At 41.6% G+C, this 24603-nt stretch overlaps 3 protein-coding genes and 1 long non-coding RNA gene across 7 annotated transcripts in view; 3 read left to right on the top strand and 1 right to left on the bottom strand.

Annotated features, from left to right (window-relative positions):
- Window positions 1–4063, top strand: part of LOC142947628 (cyclin-dependent kinase 17-like) — a 26081-nt gene extending 22018 nt beyond the window's left edge. For 2 of the 4 annotated variants that reach the window (XM_076089328.1, XM_076089326.1), the window contains exons 10-18: window positions 307–430; window positions 663–783; window positions 1017–1114; window positions 1269–1374; window positions 1554–1604; window positions 1816–1858; window positions 2029–2119; window positions 2261–2338; window positions 2717–4063. In XM_076089328.1, the coding sequence (XP_075945443.1) occupies window positions 307–430; window positions 663–783; window positions 1017–1114; window positions 1269–1374; window positions 1554–1604; window positions 1816–1858; window positions 2029–2119; window positions 2261–2338; window positions 2717–2754 (750 nt within the window). In that variant the 3' untranslated portion in view covers window positions 2755–4063. Of the gene's footprint in view, window positions 1–306; window positions 431–662; window positions 784–1016; window positions 1115–1268; window positions 1375–1553; window positions 1605–1815; window positions 1859–2028; window positions 2120–2260; window positions 2351–2716 lie in introns of all 4 variants that reach the window. The other 2 variants (XM_076089327.1, XM_076089329.1) reach the window with 2 other exon arrangements.
- Window positions 4064–5162: 1099 nt separating this feature from the next.
- LOC142947631 (uncharacterized) lies at window positions 5163–7112 on the top strand. Its single transcript, XR_012953386.1, has 2 exons — window positions 5163–5222; window positions 6881–7112. It is a non-coding gene; the product is annotated as an uncharacterized LOC142947631 (long non-coding RNA).
- Window positions 7113–7177: 65 nt separating this feature from the next.
- LOC142947629 (ETS domain-containing protein Elk-3-like) lies at window positions 7178–16054 on the bottom strand. The gene is made up of 5 exons (XM_076089330.1): window positions 15689–16054; window positions 11942–12150; window positions 10841–11614; window positions 8767–8889; window positions 7178–7937 (listed from the first exon to the last, which is right to left on the bottom strand). The coding sequence occupies exons 2-5, from the start codon at window positions 12146–12148 to the stop codon at window positions 7839–7841; spliced, it is 1203 nt and encodes a 400-aa protein (XP_075945445.1). The 5' UTR covers window positions 12149–12150; window positions 15689–16054; the 3' UTR covers window positions 7178–7838.
- Window positions 16055–17041: 987 nt separating this feature from the next.
- Window positions 17042–23359, top strand: hal (histidine ammonia-lyase). Its single transcript, XM_076089962.1, has 20 exons — window positions 17042–17335; window positions 17531–17591; window positions 17872–17899; window positions 17975–18049; window positions 18155–18227; window positions 18349–18415; window positions 18514–18551; window positions 18679–18804; window positions 18948–19087; window positions 19276–19323; window positions 19554–19701; window positions 19804–19899; window positions 20319–20377; window positions 20618–20698; window positions 20874–20939; window positions 21034–21199; window positions 21431–21565; window positions 22383–22491; window positions 22610–22679; window positions 22835–23359. Exons 1-20 carry the CDS (start codon window positions 17089–17091, stop codon window positions 22961–22963), a joined length of 1962 nt encoding a protein of 653 aa, XP_075946077.1. The 5' UTR covers window positions 17042–17088; the 3' UTR covers window positions 22964–23359.
- The last annotated feature ends 1244 nt before the right edge of the window (window positions 23360–24603 follow it).

Below are 24603 nucleotides of genomic sequence, written 5' to 3'. Positions count from 1 at the left end.
TAGTGTGCCCCCTGGTGGCGGAACGTAGGCAGTGGAGGGAAAGTGAAATTTGTTTTCTTAACCCTTCTTTTCCACAAAAATCTCTTGTTTGTGTGCGTTTTGTAGAAATGTGGTTAAATGTCTCTTCAAATAAGAAAAACACTTAAACTGCATATTGAAGCTCAACTTTGGCTGTCAATTAGTCCGCAATTTATAGATTTTATTTTTCTAAATCTATAATACAAAGGGGTTTGGATAAATTAAATGTGATGTAGCAACAGCATTTATTTATGATGATAGTTGCTGATCTAATATGTCTTTCCCTAGATTTTTCTGTACCAGATCCTGCGAGGATTGGCTTATTGTCACAAGCGGAAAGTTCTCCACAGAGACCTGAAGCCCCAGAATCTGCTCATCAACGACAGAGGAGAACTCAAACTTGCAGACTTTGGTAAAAACTACAGACAGTATTTGCATCAACTATCAATCTGTGTAAGATGAAAATTATTTTGTGTCATTTGGATTAAAAAAGGACTCCTGTTTTCCAACATATTTACTCTATATTGTTCCATATTTAAAAAAAGGATGAATATTTGGCATTTTTGAATTAAACCCGTCATCTGCAGTTTCTACTAAATGTGCCCATTCGATCTGTTTTCACATCTCATGTTTCTGCTCCACAGGCCTGGCGAGGGCCAAATCTGTGCCCACTAAAACATACTCTAACGAGGTGGTCACACTCTGGTACCGGCCCCCCGATGTGCTGCTGGGCTCCTCTGAGTACTCCACTCAGATAGACATGTGGTGAGTGGGCCTCGCTCAACAGGGACGATTACGACTGTTAGAAAATACTGATTAGACTCCCGGCTTCACGCTCTTTACGTTCACATGAACGCAGTGAAGGTGAAGAGGCAAATCCTCAACAGGAAAGAATTTCAGATTATTGTCTTTGTTTATTCATAGTCTCGTACCACTCTGATGATGAAGTGCAGCAACTATTTCTCACTTAATCCCTCCTGTCTGTGTCTTCCTGTCAGGGGTGTGGGCTGTATATTCTATGAGATGTCTGCCGGCAGGCCTCTGTTCCCCGGCTCCACCGTGGAGGATGAGCTGCATCTCATCTTCAGGCTGCTAGGTCAGTGCTGCCCCCTGCTGACAGGGGAGCACTCAAACTTTTAGTACTTTAAATTGCATAAACCCTGGCATGTCGCCCCCGGGCAGTGTGAAAAGTCCCTCCAGCTGCCGTGGACTAGCCTGACTAATAAGGTCGATTGAATGTCCCTCCACAGGCACTCCCACAGAAGACAGCTGGCCTGGAATATCCTCTATGGACGAGTTCAAATCCTACAAGTTCCCCAAGTACAAGGCTCAGCCGCTCATAAACCACGCACCGAGGTAAGACTGGGACCCTTGTCATATCCTGAGCATCTATATCTGGATTGTCTTTTATACATTACATCAGATGTAGTGTGCTGCAGCTTATCGAATGTCTCGTGGGCTTATTCCAGATGTTTAGATAGCATTTCTACACCTTTACAATTTCTTAACACTGCCTCCCTCACCTTTCTCGTTAGCCCTCTAATCACTGGAGATGGAAATGAGCCCATTTTTCTAATCAGACCCAGGTATGGGAGAAGTTACTGCATATGTAACGTTTAGATTTGAGAGAGTTAGACGTTGGCATCGTTGGTTTGTTTAGTTAGGAGTGTGTGCTCTTTGTCACTTCCTGTAAGGAAATCCTGTGGAATAGTTGACTGTGTTTCCTTCCTTACACTCGCCTGCATCTGTGAGTCACCCCACCTCTACTGACCTCTCTCACCCCCCCCCCCCCTCTAGGTTGGACACTGATGGCATCGACCTGCTGCTGTCATTCCTAAAAGTGAGTCTCTCTTCATCTGCCAGGCATAACTGGGATGTTGAAAGCAGTGTGACACATCTTGCGGCTATTTTAGGAGAGAAGTGGCACAATCGCACATCGCTGACTCCATTTTCTTGTTGTTCTTTAAATGACTGTACGTTTCTTTTCTTTTTTCCTGCCCTGAATTTCAGTACGAGTCGAAAAAGAGGATATCTGCTGATGAAGCAATGAGACAGCCGTACTTCAGGAGCCTGGGGCCACGTGTGCACACGCTGCCAGAGAGTGAGTAATGAAGTTGCAACGCAGTAATGCAGACTTGGCAGGCTCTGCTCGGTACAAGTTGAAGGATATTGCAGTGTACAGTGAGGATCAGTTCCAGCCTCGTAACAAAAGACACTATTCTCTTGTCTGTGTGTCTGGTAGGCATATCCATATTCACACTGAAGGAGGTGCAGATGCAGAGAGATCCCGGCTACCGGAACTCGTCATACCCCGAGTCAGGTGAGAGATGATGCAAGTATGAATACTTTGACTGCTTTTGTTTTTCCTGTGAACCAGTTATTCAACCCGTGAGGTGCTCATCCATAGGGGGGGCAACGGGAGAGACAGTTTTTCGGAACACTTCTAATGGCGCCTATTTGCCAACACGTGAACAAATATCGGCTTAAAGACGGGCTCAGGTTGTAGCCACAATGTAACTCACAGAATCCATTTTACAAATCTCAATGCATTATGGGAATTGTTCTTCCTAAACTTTCTGACTATCCCTCCATTTGGATGTTGTCCCTGTGTTGGGGATCCACGGAGTCTGGCTTAGACGTCCTCTGCTGTAAACTATATGAAAACAAAATTAATGCTTTTATCTTTGTCTCCCCTCAGGCAACGGAAAGGGCAGAAGACAGAGCATGCTGTTTTAGATTCTCTGGACTGTATTTTTTTTATTTGAGAAGAGTCTCCTAGCTGTACAGTCTCGCCGAAGGATCAGTAACCAGGAATGGATGTTGACGTGGGGCATCATCATCACTCCCCCCAAGCTTCTTGGGAAACTCGTCCACAGTGCCACCAAACCCCCCTCCCCAGGTCTGGCCTGAACCTGGCCCAAAAGAGACATTTATATACTGTACATCTATATTTATTGAGAAGAGAATTTGCTGCTAAATCCAACTACTGTCTAGAATTCTAACTGGCTCAGTCACTTTAACGAGTACATGCAATGTGTATAGATTGTTCTTTTTTTTTTTTGAAGTGGTGGTATTTTAAGAGATTTTTTTTTTGTTATTTCCATTTTCATACATAAAAAAAAAAAAGAAACCTGCATCTCAAAGCGTGTGTGTGTGTGTGTGTGTGTGTGTGTGTGTGTGTGTGTGTGTGTGTGTGTGTGTGTGTGTGTGTGTGTGTGTGTGTGTGTGTGTGTGTGTGTGTGTGTGTGTGTGTGTGTGTGTGTGTGTGTGTGTGTGTGTGTGTGTGTGTGTGTGTGTGTGTGTGTGTGTGTGTGTGTGTGTGTGTGTGTGTGCGCACACAGACGAGCAGAGGGATGTTTCTGTAGCAACTCAGAAGGGTTAGGTCTCTGACGGTGCTGTTCTCAGCTGCACTCATCATTTGTGCAAGTTTACTCTGAAGGTTTTTTGAGGCCAGCTTCGATATCACTGCTAGTTTGATCCTAACTGGAGGCTAATGTGAGAGCAGTCCTGCTCTGTGCACAAAGATCAAATTCTTGCCAGATGCTGGCATATCATTCCAGGATGCTGCTGTCCCTGTCGGCGCCGATGAACAAATGCAGGAGGAAAAAGGCAACATGGACTCAAACAAGGGCATTACAGGATTAGTTACGCCTCCTAAATTCTTCAGAAAACTTAAATATTTAACTTCACCCTGACGCTTCATCTCCTCCGGTCTGTAACAAAGTGAATCCCCAGTGTTCTCCTCTCTCTCCATGAACTGTAAAATCTTTCCTTTTTTGTTCTGGGCTGCCTCCCTCGTTGTATTGCATGTCTGCTCTGTTGTATGAGGAAGCACACAGCAGCTGAACTCCTGGTGCAGGGAGCACTAGCTCTAGTCCTTCCCTAGTGAATACGATACTGAGTCAGTCTATTTAACAGTGTTACAAGAGATGTTTTGTATGATATTCTTTGACTTTATTTGTTATTTGTATGGGATTTCATTGCAGATGCCCTCCCATGTGAGCTTTCCAGAGTAAAGAAAATTAAATCTAAAGTTTAAACCGAAGTCACGTGAACTGGTTTGTCTTTTTTGCCTCACAACATTTAGCTTTAGCTACTGTTCATGCTCGAGCATTAAACGCTTTGTTTATTGAAGACATTCATCACAATACAAAACTATACACAATACAAACTTATTTCTTATGACTTATTAATGGCATACTACACTATGAGGTTTTAAAGATATTTATAAATGACATACTATATCATTTTAATTAATTTCATTTATGACATACTATACTATGACTTTTTTTGTTAAATTTGTATGATATACTAAATTGTTTTTTTATGACATACATATTATACTATAACTTTTTTTATGACTCACTATACCTTGACTATTTGAATGATATTTTCAATGACATATAATAACATGTCTTTTACAACATATTAAATTACCTTTTTGTGATTTTTTTTTTTTAATGACATGCTATACTATGACGTTTTTTATGGCACACAATAATATAACTTTTTAATAATGAGATACTATCTCATAATGAGATACTATAGACTTACTATAGATACTATATAGACTATGAGAGACTTAGTATCTCATTATTTAATAATGACTTAGTGACTGAGGGCGGGGCATAGCAGAGCAGGGTTACGGTCTAAGAAGGGACCCTGTTAACTGGACCTTCAGCCAAACTCAAATGAACTCAACTTGACATATCTGTGTTCTTGGCTGGTTGAATTCTTAATTTTATGACTTTGCTTTTCTTGTTGCCTCTGATGCGTTATTGTCCACATTGTGTATTTTTCACCTCATGACAACATCACAAACATCTGCCTCATTAGTTTGCAGCGCTGCAAAGACTTCTCGGAAACCAGCTGTATTCTACGTCAAAATGCTCCACGTAAACACGCAGTGTGGTCACAAGTTGCTCTGGTTCCCCTCTGCTCTTAGGAGCTGCTGCTGACTGTGTTTTACCTTGTTTTATTCTATGTCCTTTTTTTATTTAACTGTGCTAGAGTTCTTCTACGTAACACATGTTTGCACAAAAAAGGCTCCAAAGACGATTATGCGTTTGTTTGTTTTGATACCAACTTTATTATTTCAAAGGAAGGGCAACTTGCTCCCTTCCTGTTTCAACACATAAACAACACGCGACGTTTCAAACGTGAGTGGACTCGTTTCCTCAAAAGACTCTCCAGCGTCGAATCCGGTATGTTTTGACCAAAGACTGTAAATGAGAAGGTTTGACACTGTATTGCAAAATTAAACAATGCGGCCTTCACGAGGACAGCTTCAGTCACTCAGTCATTATTATGAGATACTAAGTCGACACACACTGTAACACCTATCATAATAATGAGATAGTATCTCACGTGTACTAAGGTTTTTATTACATACAATACTATAACAGTTTCTATGACTTTTTTTATGAAATCTTAATGACACTAAACTGTGACGTTTTGTGAGATATTTTATGACAAACTATACAATGAATTGTTAAATATTGTTTCTAAAGACATACTATACTATGAGCATTTTTATAACTTTCTTTAATGACATACTACGAGTGATGGCTTCCTTCTTTATTTCCATTTAGCCATATTTCTATCACCAAGAAACGTGCTCAACAAGGTTTCGTTAGATAGTTACGTCCATCCATACTCACGGTTTGTTGTCAGGTAGATGAAGCGGATGGATGAGGAGAAGGGCAACGTGTGTGTGTGTGTGTGTGTGTGTGTGTGTGTGTGTGTGTGTGTGTGTGTGTGTGTGTGTGTGTGCTAAACTACGCTACAACAACAGAACAAAGGATGTGCTGCGGCAACCTAAAGCAAAGAAACAGGATAACATGAACTTTCCCCTTTATTATATGAACATGTAACTTATTATAAACTCGTTGGATCAACTATTTCTGCTCTCGGCGTCCATGCTTTGTGCACTGCTGGTACTAACAAGACCATGACGTCATCAAGAGGTGCCACTTTATTAACAATGTAATGCCATGGTTTGCCACATGGGGCAGTAATACCAACCACAGTCTAACAGTGTACTTATGTCTCAACAATATATTTAACTTGTCCCTTTTTGGCTCCTACGACTTTTATGACATTTTTATGACATACTAAATTATGACCTTTTTTTGTCATTTCTTTTATATGACATACTATACTTTGACATTTTTTAACATTATCTACTTTGACAATTTTTTGGAATTATAATGACATGCTATACTAAGTTTATTTGTGACATTTTATGACATTTTTTGTCATACTACCATGACTTTTATAATACCTTTTGTAATGACATACTATACTGTGACGTTTTTAGTGAGATTTTTATGACGTACTATACTATGACCTGTTTCATGACAGTTTCAATGACATATCATGCTATTACAGTTGTATGGTTTTTTTAATGGCATATTATACTATGACGTTTTTCATGAGATTTACTATAGACATACTATATTGTGACTTTTTGTCATTTTCTTTTAACGACATACTATTCTATGACATTTTGTGTGACATTTTGTTTGCTTCTTCTTTTCAACTCGTACTGAAAAATCAACGGTAACATTGCAAAAAGGAGCCGCTAATAGCTAGTTAGAAACACTTTAAACGCACCAATTTTCCTCAATCTGAACAAATATCGGCTTAAAGACTGGGGCTCAGGTTGTAGCCACAACGTAACTGACAGAATCCATTGTACTTCCTGTTTACAACCCTCAATGCATTATGGGAATTGTTCTTCCAAACCTTTCTGCCAGACTATCCCTCTATTTCGATGTTGTCCCTGTGTTGGGGACGTCCTCTGCTGTAGACTAAACTATATCAAACCAAAATGAATGCTTTTATCTTTGTCTCTCCTCAGGCAACGGCAAGAGCAGAAGACAGAGCATGCTGTTTTACATTCTCTGACTGGATGTTGGCGTGGAGCATCATCATCACTTGATTTCTGCCTCTGACGGTGCTGTTCTCATCATTTGAGGTTTTGTATGATATGACTTTAATTGTTGACCATTGTCATCAGGATTTCATTGAATTTGCCTTTTGAATCATTTTTTCTAGAGTAAAGAAAAATAAATCTACAGTTTAAACAGAAATCACATGAACTGGTTTGTCTTTTTTGACTCCTAACATTTTGTTTTAGCTACTGTGAAATCTTCAATTTAAAGGCAAGCATTCAATGCTTTGTTTATTGAAAATGACAAGACATTCTTCACAATACAAAATTATACAGAATACAAACTGTATACCAAGTCCAGTATAAAAAAGAACATTACAAGTGTTAAAGGTTTTCATTGATTTGAAATCTCGTCTTCATTAAAAGAGTTTGGAAAGGAAAAATAGGACAACAAGGCACAGCCGGTACTATCTGAGAAGCATAGTGCATACAATACCCCACAAGTGAAACAACCAGTTTCACATCGTGATGAACACTCGAGGGAAAAAAAAAATTACTTTTTTTTTTTTTTTTTTTTTTACAAGATAAAAAAAAAACAAGCTCTCTGCACAGAATGAGCGGCTGGCTAGCCTTTTGCAGCTAGCTACACGTCACTGCTGTCCGTCGTGGAAAGGGTCATGTGGAAATGTGCTGTACTTCATCACAGAGAGCCAGACGTCTCACAGACATCGTGGCGTATGGCTTTTACCAAGTGCTTTCAACCACTGGAATCTGAAGCAACTCAAGTGCAAAAAAGTGAGGTCACATACCGTCTTGTGGGACTTTACTGAAGCACAAAATGAACAAGACGGGCAAGAGATTGCTGCTGATAATGGCGGTGAGAATAAGAGATGGATGAAGATGGGGAGGTTCACCGGATCCTGGATCAGGATTTGTGGGTGGTGGGGGACAGGAGCAGGGAGGAGGGTGTTCCTTCCAGGGTTGGCAGGTGGACAGGCATGTGTCCGTTGATTAGGCTGGGGAACTGTGGAGGAAGAGAAAGGAGCTGAGAGTTAGCGAGGAGGGGACAGAGGCTTCATGAAAGCGGCTTTCCGGTGAGGAACTGCAGCATTGTCACTGCTCTGGTTTCCTGTTGTTCTTTTACTCATTGTGCCTCTTCCTTTTCATGTCTGTCCCCTGTACCTCCACAACAGAGGGAGAAGTCAACATTATTTGTGCACAAAGAATCCGGTATGGTGTGTGTTCGGCTGTGGTGTACGTATGTGTGTGTGTGTGTGTGTGTGTGTTTCACAAATGAGGAGTAGCTTTTTAAACCAGTCCACCCTGTTCAGACTGGCTCCCCTGGGCTCAAACAGGAAGTATTCACAGGATTTCCTCTCCCTCTCTGAAACAAGACACCTCTGCTGGACCTGCTTACCAAGTCTCGACTAGTTTCACAACTGTCTGCTATTTTTTTTTTAGATCTCAAAAACATCTTGTTTTTAGGTTTTATATATGCTTTCTGTCAAATCTAGAAGATCAAGAGTGGTAATTGCTTTACACAGGCACTGTTTTTTAGGACATAGTAGAGGAGCAATGTTAATTATATGATGGGTATAAAAGAACAAATGATCCCATATAGGATTCTAGCCTACCTGCTGAAAAAAATCTGGAACTTCCTTCATCTTAAACTCGCCTGAGTAAACATTATGACAGAAGATTAACAACTGCTGGGTAAAATGGGTACTTTGCGCCGCCTCGCAACTTCCTCCTCGGCTCTCAAACACTACCAGTAAACAATAATCGTGTTGAGCTCTCGTATTCTGCTACTGCTGTTGTTACCTCTGTGTCTACACCTGTGTGTGTCTTCTTACCTGAAAGAGGGAACTGTGGCCCTGCAGCCGGGCGGGGCTGAGCGGAGCTACGGGGCTCAAACTGCTCCAGAAATGGATGCCTGACAACAGCGGACTGTGAGCCAACAGCAAACCAGAGGGAGTCTGTGAGGGGGGGAGGGTAAACCAGTAAAGTAAAATAAAAACACAGATACCCACTGGTTGGAGAGCATTGCTCTGAGGGCTTTGGTAATGCGAAACATGCCGAAATGGTAAATGGACGTGTACTGGCGTTTGGAAAAACAAACTGACGGAGCAGGAAGGAAGTCTGTGGTTTCTCCCCCGAATACAGGGGTGAGGTGGGGAGGAGAGGAGAGGAGGAGGGGGACAGTGGGGGCTGTTGCTGATTGGGGGTGTGTGTGTGTGTGTGTGGGAGGGGGGGGGGGGACCTCAAGCACTTGGAACACCAACTAGAGAAAAAAACATATGAAATCAATTTCTGTCTCTCTCCCTTGGTCTTGTCTCCCCCTCCCCCGTCCTTTCCCCTGTGTCACCTCAGAGAAGTGAGCCAGTGTTGCGGAGGGACCCAGCCCTGCTCCCATTATTAATGGTATTATTGGAGCATATGGCCTCACTTAGGGCCTCTTCCCCCCTCGCATAGGTTGGACTTGCAGAAGATTCCTGTAAATTGCTTGTTTTCCTCTGATCTCACTTCTTGCCCCCTCATAAACAGACAGTGTAAGCGTGGTATTAATGGCTTTCTCAAAGTGTGGATAAAACCTCTGATGTGGCAGAATCATTTCGCTTTGTAACAACTCCGATGTAGACATTATTAACTGAAATAGATTATGCAATCCAAGTTGATGCTTGTAGCAGAGCATTTGGGGTTACAACAAAGACCAAAACGAACCAAAATGTCACGGCTGGATTGATTTGGCTCTACATTTTTTGGCGGAACACAAAGATTGTACAATAAAACCTGAATCCACCTTCTAGCAGTCACTTCCTTTAAGACTGGACAACCAGAAGAGGTACTGGAGCAGCTACTGGATTCACCACACTGCTTGTCAAATGTACATTTGCTTGTGTACTTTAATTTCTCAAACTTTATTTTTGTATCGACATACTTTGATAAGCCCTGTTATTTGCAGCACATAAACATTCTGGCAGTAATTTGGGCTTTTACCCCACAGAGCTGTTTACCGAAAGGATTTGAAAGGTTTAAGCTCGAACCAAACACAGACAATGACTCATTAAATTTGTCTAAATTTGCATTTGTTCAAAAGTATGTCTAGTTTCTCTCTGACATGAAAGTGCCTGCGCACATGTTACCTTAAAATCATGCCAATTTACCCTTTTCATACCTTTTCTCTGTCTGTTTCTAAAGCAGGTTTTGGTTCAAGTGACTATTTAAAGCAATATAGCAGTAGTGTTTCCACCAACACATGCCAGGCTGTGTCAGATGTCTCCTGCTGCTCTACTCAGACCGCTTTAGGGACACTGACATCATCTCTCTGTGGCCAGCCAGGCCACCACACAGCGGGGACAGAAACAGATAGCATCACACAATTATAACATAATTATATGATTATTATTGGTGCTTCAAATGTGGCTGACACAATCTCTATTATACCTTAAATTATTGAGAGCAGTAATAAGAGAGCCTGTAAACATGTGTCAGATGGTAGCATTGGGTGTGTGAACATGTCTGGACTAGATAGAGATGAAGCTGGTTTTCGGAGGAGCCTCGGGAGTATCATGCTAACACTAATGAACCGCAGCTATCCTATTCCAGCATACATTGAGCAATATGCTGGGGAACTCCTTGAATTGTTCCACCAGTTCCTCGAAGGGAACACCCATATGAACATGGGTAGGACACACACACACACACGCACGCACGCACGCACGCACGCACGCACGCACGCACGCACGCACGCACGCACGCACGCACGCACGCACGCACGCACGCACACACACACACACACACACACACACACACACACACACACACACACACACACACACACACACACACACACACACACACACACACACACACACACACACACACACAGTGCTACAGTTGTGTATCATTGGGACTCATCGGTCTCACCTGTGCAGTGAAAAAGGCCGGAGTGAGGGAGCCAGACGGCAGTGCTGGACTGTTGAGGGCGATGGAGCCGATGTCGCTCCCTGCGAGCAGAAGGGACGGGGATGAGATCTCCAGAGCTTTGGGCTTTTTGCTTTTTGGTAGGAGTCCATCTCCTTGATTTCTACTACTACTAGTAGAGCTACTTCTACCACTGCTGCTGCTGCTCCTCCTCTTCTCAGGAGGTTGCAGGGCTCGCTCCCTGTACCCAGAGGAGAGGTTGAGGGGCTGAGCGCTCTGGTCAGAGTCCTCCTCTTCCTCCCTGGCTGCGGGGCTCCAGCTTCGGCCGGGATGGGTGAGGGGAGAGGATGGGGAGCAGAGTTTGGACAACCTGGGGGAGATGTAGGACTCGAACCTGGCAGACGGAGGGGAGCTCCTTCCGTTGGTGCCAAAGCGGATGACGGAGCGCGGCTCCTCCTGGTGCTCCCGCAGGGCACGGAGCAGCTCGGGCTGGCTCTGCAGGGAGCTGATGCTGAAGGAGGAGTAGAGTCCAGAGCGGAGGTAGTCGTTGCGACACTGCTGCACACCCAGGGCTGCCAGGGTCCTCCTCTGGGCTTCCTCCTCTCCTTCCTCTTCCTCCTCCTCCTCGACCTCCAGCTCTGACGCCTCTCCTTCCTGAAGGGGGAACCTTCCAGAAGCCAGGCCCATCTCTACCGCCTGAGGGTCCATCTTCAGGATCTCAGGGAAGGACACAAACTTATAGACAAACTTCTGGCCAATCACCTTCTTGATGATGTTCTGTAAAACAGACAAACACCATTGATGACGAGGAGAACACTTATGTTAAGCAAATGGATATTAATCTAGAAAGTATTAAGAGATGTTGATTAAAACGCTGATGATGACAGCATTTCAGTCCAGCGAAGACGTACTTAAACAACTTTGTGTTAGAGTGCTACATCGCGGCCAGATTTCCACTGTATTTTTGCGGAGAAAGAGGAAGTGCAAGTGTCTATCAGGGGACGTTGCGGTTTTAAGAGAATGTTGCTACACTCCTCTCACATGCCAACAGCACTGTTACACAGAGGCCGTTCCTGCACATTAACCATAGCCAGTTTCCCTCACCTTGTCATAATAGTAGCGCAGGGCTCTGCTCAGCTTGTCGTAGTTCATGTTGGTCTTGTTCTTGCGTAGCCCCCAAAGCTTGGCCACTTCCTCTGACTTCAGGAGCTTGAACTCTCCGTCTGTAGACGTCCAACATATCAGATGCTTGTGACTTTGGTCAAGCAGCAGCTGCAGCAGGAACTGCCAAAGAGTGATGGCACTGTCCATCCCTGCGAAAAGACACGATCACAGTGAGTGAATTTGACATGTAGGGAGCATAGTACTCCTCATCAAAGCCCCCATTGGTCATTTTTAAAACCATCATATCATGTGGTCTGAGGTCGTCCTCTTAAACACAATACTATGACTTTTTATGACATACACTATTATGACTTTTATTGACATTTTCATGACATACTAAACTATGACTTTATACTGCATCATATGATATTTTTGGCATTTTGTATTTATGGCTTTTTCTGGGATACTATGCCATGACTGTTTTATGACATACAATGACTTATGATTGTTTGGCATACTATACTGTGACTTTTTTATTATACATACGACATGTGTCATTTTGTAATGACTTTTTTTGAATACTATGACGTTTTTGGCATACTATGCTTAAGCTTTTAACGAAAACGGTACTATTTGTTGTTATGACATTATTTTGGCATACTATACTATGACATTTTATATACTATAATGTGACTTCATTACTGTTTTGGCATACTATGCTTTGACATTTTTTGGCAAAGTACATGATGACTTGTTTAACATACTATAATACTATACTATGCCATTTATAATGGCATAGTATATTCTGACTTTTTAAATGGCATACTATACTATGATATGTTTTATGACCTAATATACGATGACTTTTTATTACATTTTTGGTACACTATACTGTGACTTGTTTGGCATACTATACAACAAATTTGTTATGACATTTTTTGATGCCATACTATGTGACCTAAAATTTAGATCATATATTTCCCCCCGTTAACTGTATTATATCACGGTATTACAATAATTAAAATGGATACTTCACTCAAAACATTCTACCAATTTTCAGTCTATTGGCAATAAAAGGGAACATATCTTGTGAAAGAAAACATTTTTTTAAAGAGGGATGTGTTTATTGGCTCCAAATGAGATGAAAAAAAAGATTTATGTAAGAAGAAGCGTTCTGTAAATGTATTGTGATTCACTCAGAGTTAATAGAAACAACCGTCCTGTTGTTTTGAGTTGTGAGTGAACTCTACTGCTGAGCAACCTGGGTCTCAGCAGTACGCTTTTTTTCAGCTCTTTTCACCACAGCCAAACAATGACATAACCTTTTACATGTTAACACACATGAATAAATAGTTTGACAATATGCAGCATAGATGCTGCTGGGCCAGTATTGTAACGATGACACATGGACCGTGAGCAGCGCCGCTCTGCGTACCAGCCGGTGCGGCTCCGCAAATGTCAATTCTTATTTGTGTTGGTTTTTGAGAAAAATCGATATAATATTGTATCACGATAAAGCTTGTGATTTGCAGCACTAGTGCTGTACGGCATACAGACTTAATTAGGTTGACGAGGAAGAGCCTGTAACATGTGGAGTAAGGAAGAGTAGAGCGGGGATGAATAGAACAGTGTGTTTTAAAGAGTGTAGGGTAATGTGGCAGCACAAGAGAAAAAAAAAAAATGTAAGGAGCAACAACAGCTCAAGCCAGAAATATGCTGCGGTTCAACCTGGCCCTCTCTCCACAGGAAGTATGACGGGCCCAGGGTGGGTTATTCCTTTAATAGAGGAATGTGCAGCCTTAAAACTCCTGTCTGCCTGCTCGGAGCTCACATATTAAAACGGTGTGTGTTTTTTTTTTTGGGGGGGGGGGGGGCTGTTTCTGTCACAAATGGGATTAAAAAAAAAAAATCCCAACTTCATTTGATAAAAATGATTTATCAATTAGTTAAAAGACAGATTATACATTGGCAAAAAATTAGATAATTGGTTAATCGTTGAGTCATTAAGTTAAAATGCTTTGCTGTTGTCTAGCATCTCAAATCACCTTGTATTCTGAGACACTGTGATGGCCAATTAAGAGAGAGGCGATATAATCGATGATGAAAGTAATAGTTGCAGAACTACAGAACTACACTTAAATACTTTTTTGTTAGGGACTGTATGTAATTTGTCTGTAGCACTAAACTACAAAAACTGCCAAGTACAAAAATCACGTTTTAATTCAGAGTTTTGCCAATTTTAGACACAATCTTATTCATCCAGAGTTGCTCTTAAGCTGCTTGAACAATTTGGCTTATTTTGCTAAATAAATAAAAACAAATCCATATTCCTCAAAGTAAAGCATAAAATAAATAAAAGTAATAACTACTTTGGTATCACTCAGGTATACCTGACACAGCCCTACACACTGATGGACCTGACTGAGTCTCGTCCTGTATACTCTGCTGTCTTACCTGAGGATGTGAGGAGCGATAAGTGGCCGATGCTAAAAAACAATGATGACAAACTGGCCTTTCAGCCGCTACACGCCTCTGTCCAGAGAGGGGAGCGAGGGAGGGACGAACTCATTTCCGACACAAGCGATCCCCTGTGTTTTCTATCTGCCATGTGAAACTACAAACCTGTCAAAGTCAGGACTTCCTCCTATTCTACTTCCAAGGACACATGTTGAGGAGAGGGGATCCCACAGCAGGGGAGCGTTTCCCACTATAACCCCAGAGGGAGAGGGTCAAAAGATCAAATCAGTGTCCCCTTTTCCGCAGCTACACCCTTTAAACCAATCTGAACCCGGACCTCGGCTTGGCTTTTAAACACTTTGAAGCAAAGGTAAACCTATACAAGGCAACGGAGCTGACAGGTCTACAATTAGGCCAGTGTGACTTATAAACATTGAACTTTACAAGATGCTGCAAATAGCTCAGAGGGACTTTAAAGCATGAAGCAGCTACTGTAGTTCAGAAATATGAGCAGATGTTTAAATGTTATCAAGTACAACCTAGTGATAACCTCACTACTGGTACCTTATTAGAATATTAGATTGATAGGCCTACCGCACAGAGGTGAAATCCCCAACAACAGTCGCTGTGTGAACCGCAGACATGTCATAACTCTTCCGAGGAATATTGCATTATGATGGCTTTAGTCGGGCATCAGGAGCCCTGCTGCGGATGCTCGGACTGAGAAGTCTCGCTGTGCGCACAAAGCCATCCAGTGTTGGCTGAACGGAAACTGCTAATGAGATTAGATGGTGTGTGCAGACATTACTTAGCCATGACTAAATCTGCCATCTTCCTGTTCGCACACGGTGGAAAATTCAACAGTGGGGCCCATAAGAGAAACATCTCTAAACAGCAGCCACGGACTAGTTGTTGCATTGCTCGTCTTCTGTTTGCTTGCTACATTAGTGTCCGGGACTTGAAAGTTGCAGTAGCCTTACTGTTACGCGCAGAGGTTTTTGGATCACTATGTTGCCCCACTGACTCATTTTCAAGATGTTGCTTGGACCGGAAGACGGCACAATCGTGTCCTCATCTAAAAGCTGTAACCTGATTATTCTTACTTTAAAACTTAAAAAAAAAAAATACACTGGATCCGAAGAGTTTAACTAAACACACGGCGCAAACTTCACGGCACGGACACTTCACAGTGAATCCGGTCGCTAGTACTGCTAATCATGCATTATTACACTCTCTACAAGACAACAAAGCGATGTTCATAGAAAGATGTCCGGTTTATTTCTACGTTACCTGCGATCTCTCACTTGGGTGTTTTCCCTCCGCGAAACTTTACGGTGAAGCTTGTGTGATCCCTGTTTTTTCCATGCTTACTTCTGGTCTACACAGTTGTGCTGGACTGAAATAGGATCCTGCGCTTTTTCTTCTTCTGAGCAGGAAGTTGGAGCAGGCAGACACAGAGCCGGCTGACTTCCTCTCCCCGACGATTCCCCAGGCAGTTTGCCGTCTGTGTAAACACACTTTTCCTCCCCTCCTCTTCTCCTCGGCCTGCCCGCTGACGGCCAGCAGTGGGCCTACTCTGCGTCGGCACACATGGCGATGCAGAAACTCCTACAGCCCATAAACTGACATCATCCGTCCGCAGGCCAGCGTGGTGCGTTCAGGTTCGCCTCGTTAGTTCAACCAAACACCGACAGTCACGTGATTTGAGGTCTTATCCCATTTCGTTTTCATAACCCTAACCCACAGTGGTGGAAGGAGTATTCAGATATTTTACTTAGTAAAAGTAGCAATATTACATTGTAAATGTACTCGGTTAGTTAAAGTTAAAGAACTGCATTCAAAATCGCACTCAAGTAAAAGTACAAAAGTATGAGGCATCAAAACATACTGAAAGTACTGAAAGTAAAAGTACTCATTATACAGAGGGACCCATTTCAGACTAATATTATAATTGTGTATATAACTTTAATAACTGTTATATTAATTATTTAAGTTACTACCTTTGTTCAGCACTTTTTGGAAGAATTAATTTGATCCCAATCGAGGTATAAAATTGTGTGAGATTTTGATGATGCACTTATCTTTGCAGATAAAAATCATCATAGGATTCAACCTTTGCACCCCTACCACGTAACATTATGTTGAATCAACAAACTGAGCTTCACATGTTCGCAGTATTGTGTCCACCTCCTGTAACATTCACATACACTCGGAATGTCTGAGAGCAAGTGAAGCCATCAGTAGTAATAGGATACATTTCAGATTCATTTGTGATAACATTTTAAGTCATTTTGAGAATAAGAGTCACTTGATTTTGTTGTTGGTAGTAAAACAATAACTGGTCCGGTTGTTACACTTTAAGGACAGTATTGGATACCTGTCTTCCAGTCAACTAGTTTAAAAAAAGTCAGCAGCTACGTCAGGTTTGGCTCCTTCAAACACATGAAAGCCAGCATGTTTTTCGCTGCCGGTGCGTATGTGGTTAAATCACGTGAAAGCCTTTGGGTCGATGTGTCGAAACATCTACGTGACCGACCTGTGGAGGTCAGTGGTCCCCGGAGGTGTGACACCGGCGAGGCGTGGCCCCTGAGCGGCGCGTCTGATTGGCGGCTGAACTTTAGGTGGCTGAAAGTGGTACCCTGGGGAGCGGCGAGCAGCGCTCACTGCAGCAAGGGACCCGCTGAAGCGCAATGCCTGGTTTTACTGTCCATATCCGAGATGAGTGGCTGGCGGTGCCCTGCAGGGATACCACGAACACCATCCGGTGGCTCGGACACGAGGCGCTTAAACGCTACATGAAGAACAAGCCAGACAACGGCGGCATCACGGCTCTGAAGGACACTCGTTTTGTTGTGCGCAGGTGCCAGGGTTTGGGTTTGTTGGACGCGGATGACACCATCGAGGATGTACTGGAGGACAATGACTTTGTCGAGCTTGGTAAAGACCGTATACATTTAAAAGAAATAAGTTAATAAGAATGTTATAGGAGACAGTTGTGCCTCTTGTTGTGCGTAATTGTGCATGGTTAGGTATGTACCGACGATAGGAGACATTAATATGTAGCCTAGATGTTACAATATCTACCAAGAAGAAATGTGTACAATGTTTAATATTAATGTCCTGTACTTACAGCTATTGAAGGGGACACCATGTCTCCTGACTTCATCCCGTATGAGCCTGGAGTTTCTCATCTGTATCCTTAAACGTATTAAGTATTTGTGCCCTTTTAATAATAGTGGGAACTTGGGCAGTGAAGTTGGTCCTAAATAATATTTTTTAAATCAGTTTTTAATTTTGTTTATGCAATTACATTGTTTTCAATTGAGGGTAACACTGACTTTTGAAAGAATAAAATAAATATCAGTTATACATTTGACAAGATTGCATGTATGTTTTTATAATTTCTGTAATAAGATAATATAGTACTGTGCAACATTGTATCGGACGTTATCCTTAATTACTATGTGAAATAGTACAGCATTGTACAAAGAACCCAGAGAGGTAAGTGTTTATACTACTACAATTGAAATGCTATTTCACTGACTACTTCTGTGTAACACAACTCTTCATGTGCAGTACATTTCCTTGGATGGAAACAGCTTGACATCGACAGATCTGGTCAACTTAGGAAGAGGACTCTACAAGATAAAGGTAATGATCAACAAATTGTATTTGTTTTCATGGCTAGTCTGTTTAATCTTTGACTTTTTCTTTTTAAATCTTTGACTTAACAATTCCCTTTTCCAACATTTTCAGCTGACTTTGGATGCAGAAAATAACGTTGTGCAAGCCAGAGAGCTTTTGGACACTATTGTCAAAGAAAACAAAGGTAATATAGACCGTAAATGCATTGATCTAACTATTACTCAGCTACTGATAAAATACGGCATTTCATTAAGTCAATGATCCCATGTACTGAGTTCTCTGTCTCTCTCTCTCTGTTCCTCCAGTTGTCTATGGAATCACAACAGGTTTTGGCAAATTTGCCCGAACAGTTATTCCTGTCAGCAAGCTCAAGTACAGACAATATTTTACAGTCCGTTTACTTTGACAGTGTTACATCTTCTGTTGCAGTATGAGCAGGTTTTATGTGCTGATGTGTGCTTGTTCCACAGGGAGCTGCAGGAGAACTTGGTGCGGTCACACTCGGCAGGTAGTAAAGCTCTCTGTAATGCTCGATTATTAGTCTGAAATTAAAATCTCAACATTTTCAGCGCTCCTGACAAAGTCTTTTAGGTTTTGCTGTATTTATACCACCAACGTTATGTTATGGTGTGTAGGTGTGGGAAACCCGCTGAGCCCAGAAAGGACCCGCATGCTTCTCGCTCTGAGGATCAATGTTCTGGCCAAAGGGTACAGCGGAATTTCTCTGGAAACCCTTCATGCCATGATCCAAGCCTTCAACGGTAAGCCACCAGCCTCATTTTATATTAACCGACCGGGGATATCAGATCAGTTGAGTGCTGATAACTTTCTCTTAGGGATCAGTATTGGGGAAGCTGACTGTCACATGACTAATCTTCATCTCTAACTCACTCTATCCCTGCAGCTTCCTGCCTCTCCTATGTCCCAGAGAAGGGAAGCGTTGGTGCAAGTGGAGACCTCGCACCCCTTTCTCACCTGGCCCTGGGGCTGATGGGAGAGGGTAAAATGTGGTCTCCCAAGAGCGGATGGGCAGATGCCAAATATGTAAGATCTTTCAGATATAACTGTCATAATGCCTTTTCCATGGTTCCAACATAACTTGCTTAATCATGCAGGAAATGTGCCCTCTGCTTGTAAGAGTGACAGGTAGCAAGGTCCAATAGGAAAACATGTTTGCTTTTTGATGACCCTTAACCTTTTACATGTTTTTTTCTCCTTTCATCTCTGGCCAGGTCCTGGAGGCCCATGGACTGAAGCCAATATCACTAAGGCCTAAAGAGGTAATGTTAACCCACTGTGCTCTCTCATATTTGATTTGGCTGCACTAAAGAACCTGACCCAGGGTTCACTGGGAATGCATTGTGGTTTCTCCTCAGGCACAGACGAACAACAATAGTGTTTATAATTCTAATTAGACAACACAATATAGTGCAGCCTGCGCTGCCTTTTCCTCGTGGCTTCTTAAAGTGGAAAATATGTACATCTCACTCCCAGTCTTTCCCCCACACAGGGTCTTGCTTTGATCAACGGGACCCAAATGATCACCTCTCTGGGGGCCGAGGCCGTGGAGCGAGCCCAGGCGATTGCTCGGCAGGCAGACATCATTGCTGCTCTGACCCTAGAGGTGCTAAAGGGAACCACCAAGGCCTTTGACAGTGGTGAGCAGACGCAGTGCTGGTGAACAAAAATAAATGTTTACCTCAAACTCCGAGATTCTGTATGTGTTCCATCGTTCCTCATCTGCGTGTCTCATCCTGCAGACATTCATAGGCTGCGGCCCCACCCCGGACAGATCGAGGTGGCCCAACGCTTCCGCTCGCTGCTGGACTCTGATCACCATCCATCCGAGCTTGCAGGTCAGAGGGCATGCCCGTATTCTAAAACAGACAAGTAACACAACACTATACAACCAACACACCAAGTTATTGTAATACACCTAACATCTGGGCAGCACTGTAGCCTCACAGCAAGACTATGTATGGCTTACAGGGTCACAGTGAGTGGAGTTTGCATGTGACAGTAACACCATATTGGTGCCAATATAACCAAAACACAAACGTCTGTATGGAATATTTTCTCCCACTGTGCTTGATCAAGGTACTGGTTTTAGAGCTGGAGCACTACTCTGTGGCAGCCCATAGCTCATACATATCAAACATGGTTTAAATGTAGAGGGTGTATCTCCCCAGATGGATTAATAAAGTATAACTTTTGGTAATATGCCTGCATTGAACCCTAAAACATGTCTGTATCTGGTGTTGGTATGTTTGTCCAGAGAGCCACCGGTTTTGTGACAGAGTCCAGGATGCCTACACCATGCGATGCTGTCCTCAGGTAAATTCAAGTTGATCTATACAGCCCAAAATCACAATTTTCTCCCTGAGGACTTTACAGTCAGTACACTCTCGATCATTACAATTTGGAAAAGGAAAAAGTGGTGGATTCTCTTGTGGTAGAGCCAATGAGTGATAGTCCTGAAACAGGGCATTGAGATTTGTTATAATTGGAGTAGGACTGTGCTTAAAGTGTTGTTGAGTTGTTTCTGAGCATACCTTTTTTTGTTTCTCTACACAGGTTCATGGAATCACCAATGACACAATAACATTTGTCCTGAACATCATCAATACAGAAATCAACAGCGCCACTGACAATCCTGTATCCTTCGCCGGCATTAAGATGAAAAAAGACTGTTACGTGATTCTAGAAGTGCCACTTTTGTCTCTGCACTCAAAACTGTAAAGTGGTTTCACCACAAATTCTAGGTTCTGCCACAAAGTTGGATTTTATTTTAAGTCAGGGGTGATATATGTTTTCTTAACGGCCATACAAGATGGTATTTGCAGAAAGAGGAGAGACCATTTCAGGTGGGAATTTCCATGGTGAATACCCAGCTAAGGTATGTATGTTTGTCACTCATATAACATTGTATTTTTTGTTATTTGTTGTACTTTTTGTTATCATCGCTTTCATTGCCCTTTCCTTTCTTTAAGGCTCTGGACTTTTTAGCCATTGCGGTCCACGAGCTGGCCTCCATCAGCGAGAGGAGGATCGAAAGGTTGTGCAACCCGTCACTGAGTGAGCTGCCAGCCTTCCTCGTCAATGAGGGAGGACTCAACTCAGGCTTCATGATTGCTCATTGCACCGCTGCTGCCTTGGGTTAGTGTGCAAAAAGATACAATAAAATGAAGCAGTAACATCAGTAAAGTGAATTAAATTTGACTTTATGTTGATTAAAATAGATGTTGATTGAATTAAATAGGTTTTAATATTGACTGATGAATTTCAGGTATATTTTAAACAAAAATATATATGGTGTGTTATTAAAAAAACAGCATTTCATCATATGCATGAATTTTTAACACTAATCTCCATTTTTGTACTGTCTAGTTTCAGAGAATAAAGTTTTGTGTCATCCATCGTCTGTGGACTCCTTGTCCACCAGTGCTGCCACTGAGGACCATGTGTCCATGGGAGGCTGGGCAGCTAGGAAGGCCCTGAGGGTTGTGGAGCATGTGGAGCAAGGTAAGTGAATCCTAATATATTTGGATTATTGCTATTCATATTTTAAACATCATATTACAGTCATTTTGAGGCACAGATATGGGGAAAATGCTAAACACAGTGATTACGTTAACAACGTTACAATGAAATCTAATGTAGGGACCCTGGACTTCAGTGAAGTTCTTTACACTGGCATCAAATAAACAGTCAAATGGCAGAAATGACTGAAACACTAAAGGAAAAGTGACTAACTTTATAAATTACACAAGCTGCTGCATAGCTCAGTTGTATGAAGTTCAATGGTCATTAGCATCAGCCTGAAAAGCTGAAAACAGCCAATTCTGACATTTAAAAAGTGTCGTTGATATACATGGACATATAACATGTCATTTAAATAATGATGATTCTTTTAAATATACAATTATAATTGACATATAATTCAAGGATTGGAAGAACTGAAGTATCTTCAATGGGCTCCACCATCTCTTCTTAAGGAACACATAGTTCAAAACATTTATAACTGAATCCAAAGGAGTGAAGCCTTTCTAAAGACACATTTGTGAAATAATAATCCTACATTATTCAATGTCATGTCACACCTAACATTTGGTCCAGTCCCTCACTCTACTGTGTTCAGTAGCAGTGCTGGCTACAGCAACCTTACTGCAAACACAGGATTCTCATTCAACGCACCAAAAGTAGTGACTTCAGATGTTGTGTAATGTTTTAATTGTGTGACTGAATTAATTACAACAAAAAGAGGACGTACCTAAATTAACTCAATAAGTGATTATGTAATTTTTTTTTCATGTAATGTCTAATTTTTCGTTTGCATCAGTTCTTGCTATAGAGCTGCTGGCAGCCTGTCAGGGTATCGAGTTCCTCCGCCCACTTCGTACCACCACTCCATTGGAGAAGGTCTATGAACTTGTGCGCAGTGTGGTCAAGTAAGTCAAACAGATGTGGCCAAGGTTCACAGCTTTCAGTCCACTGAAATGATGTACAGGATAGTTAATATTTATCCACTGTTCCACTTCTGACTCTCAACTCTTCTGCCGTTAACAGGCCATGGATTAAAGACAGATTCATGTCTCCGGACATTGAAGCTGTTCACCGTCTTCTACTCGACCAGAAGGCAAGTGACATATATCTTATAGATATGGGACACATTTTACAGCCACAGTAAAAATGAACATTGCTTCCGACGTATGTACATATAATCTCCACAGGGATGGAAATGGAAAAAAACTAAATTGAGAATCAAGTAACATGTTTTTATTTTCAACTCAGGTGTGGAATGTGGCCAAACCTTACATCGACAAGTATCAGACAGAGTTCATCCCCGAGTCCCGTCCGGTGTCTCCTACTGCCTTCTCTCTGGACTCAGCATCCCAGCGGAAACGTGTTCGCCATGAGTGAAAACACGGACGACTTTTGTTATTTTGAAATAACTATAATTAACAGCGTCAATTATTGATAAAGATCAAAGATTGATTTGAGGAGCCAATGTTGTTTTGACCCTTTTAAACTAAACTCTTACTTGATTTCTAACATTTGTAATCCTTGAGCATATCTTGGTAATTTAATAATTGGGTATTTCTCTAGTAATTATCGGGTGTTTATCTTGCATATAGCTTGACCTACACCACTGTGCACTAGAGTTGTATTTATCTAAACTTTTGTTGTTCCTTTAAAATGTGCCTAATTGAGTTATTGCCACATGACTACCTCATTCATTGCACCATGTTCATATCAAATAGTTGTAATGGTGTAGCACAAACGCTGCTATGATTAAATGCTTTTTTTTCTGGTGGAATTACAGGTAATCTGAAATGATTGTCATCTGTACATTTCTGTTAGACAACACAAAATAAAAGTTCAAAAAGCTGCATTCTTTAATGGTTTGTATGATTATGTAATTCCTCCTTTCTGCACACTATTATTGTTTGTCTGAACATTTAGGTGGTTTACAGAAATTACTTTACATATTAATATACTAACTTATTTCTGGTTTGTTGTTAGAGAATGTAAAGATTACTTTTAGTAGCAGTGGTGGTAGAAGTACTGATAGTATTAGTTACAATAACAGTATATCTCTTATCATCTGTCATTTAAATGATACTGATATTACCTATATACTGCACTTGAGTATAAGTTCAAGGTACTTTACTTCCGTAATTCAATTTTATGGTACTTTATACTTCTACTCCACGACATTTCGGAGGGAAATATTTGACTTTTTACTGCACTACATTTATCTGACAGCTGGAATTACTAGTTACTTTGCAGATTCAGATTTTACAAACAAAATGTGATGCATTTATAAAATATGATACTGTGCTTTAGATCAAACCATCCAACAGTATATAAAGTAGTTCAAATGTGCTCTAGCGATAACATACTTCATAAATCATAATATTCCAATACTCTCTAAATTACAGAACTAAAACTATTTAATTGTCTTTTATCCCAGTACCTCAATTACATACACACTCGGAGTAAACAGACAGGATTGTGTTATACATTCACACTGCTTTTGTTCCCTGTGTGCTGAACCTTAGGGAAGTAAGTTTAACAGAAGCTCCCGAGTCCAGATAAACAACACCTACCTGTGCAGACTGAGAAGCCACCGTGAGGCACTGTGATGTAAAACCCGAGGAAGATAAAGTTGTATGTCACAGACCCGCAAACGCAGCATTGGTAAACATACTCAAAGGTTACACAAACAACTCTTCACAGATAGTAGCACAGGGGCAGAAGTCTGCTGTGCACAGAAATAGCTCAATATTACTATAAAGACATCATTGTGTCCTTATTCAACAAGTCAATTTGTTGCAATCTCAGCCTTTTCCAAACATACCCTCAAATTTATGAACAGCTAAATTTAGGTTTTTTTCTGCATTGACTTCATTTAACCAACGCTAAATGAAAGAAAATGTGTTTCTACAGGCTACAAACCCCACTCATAAAGGGAAACATAGGCTGAAGTCCAGAGGAGCAGAGGAGTCTCTGTTAAAGGCAACACCAGAACATTCAATGTTCATATAACGTTACAAACC

Source organism: Anarhichas minor, unplaced genomic scaffold (assembly GCF_050575085.1).
Source record: "Anarhichas minor isolate MPS153535 unplaced genomic scaffold, ASM5057508v1 ptg000011l, whole genome shotgun sequence".
NCBI classification, from domain to species: domain Eukaryota; kingdom Metazoa; phylum Chordata; class Actinopteri; order Perciformes; family Anarhichadidae; genus Anarhichas; species Anarhichas minor.
The sequence above is the reverse complement of the archived record's forward strand: the minus strand, read 5'-3'. Positions and strand labels throughout refer to the sequence as shown.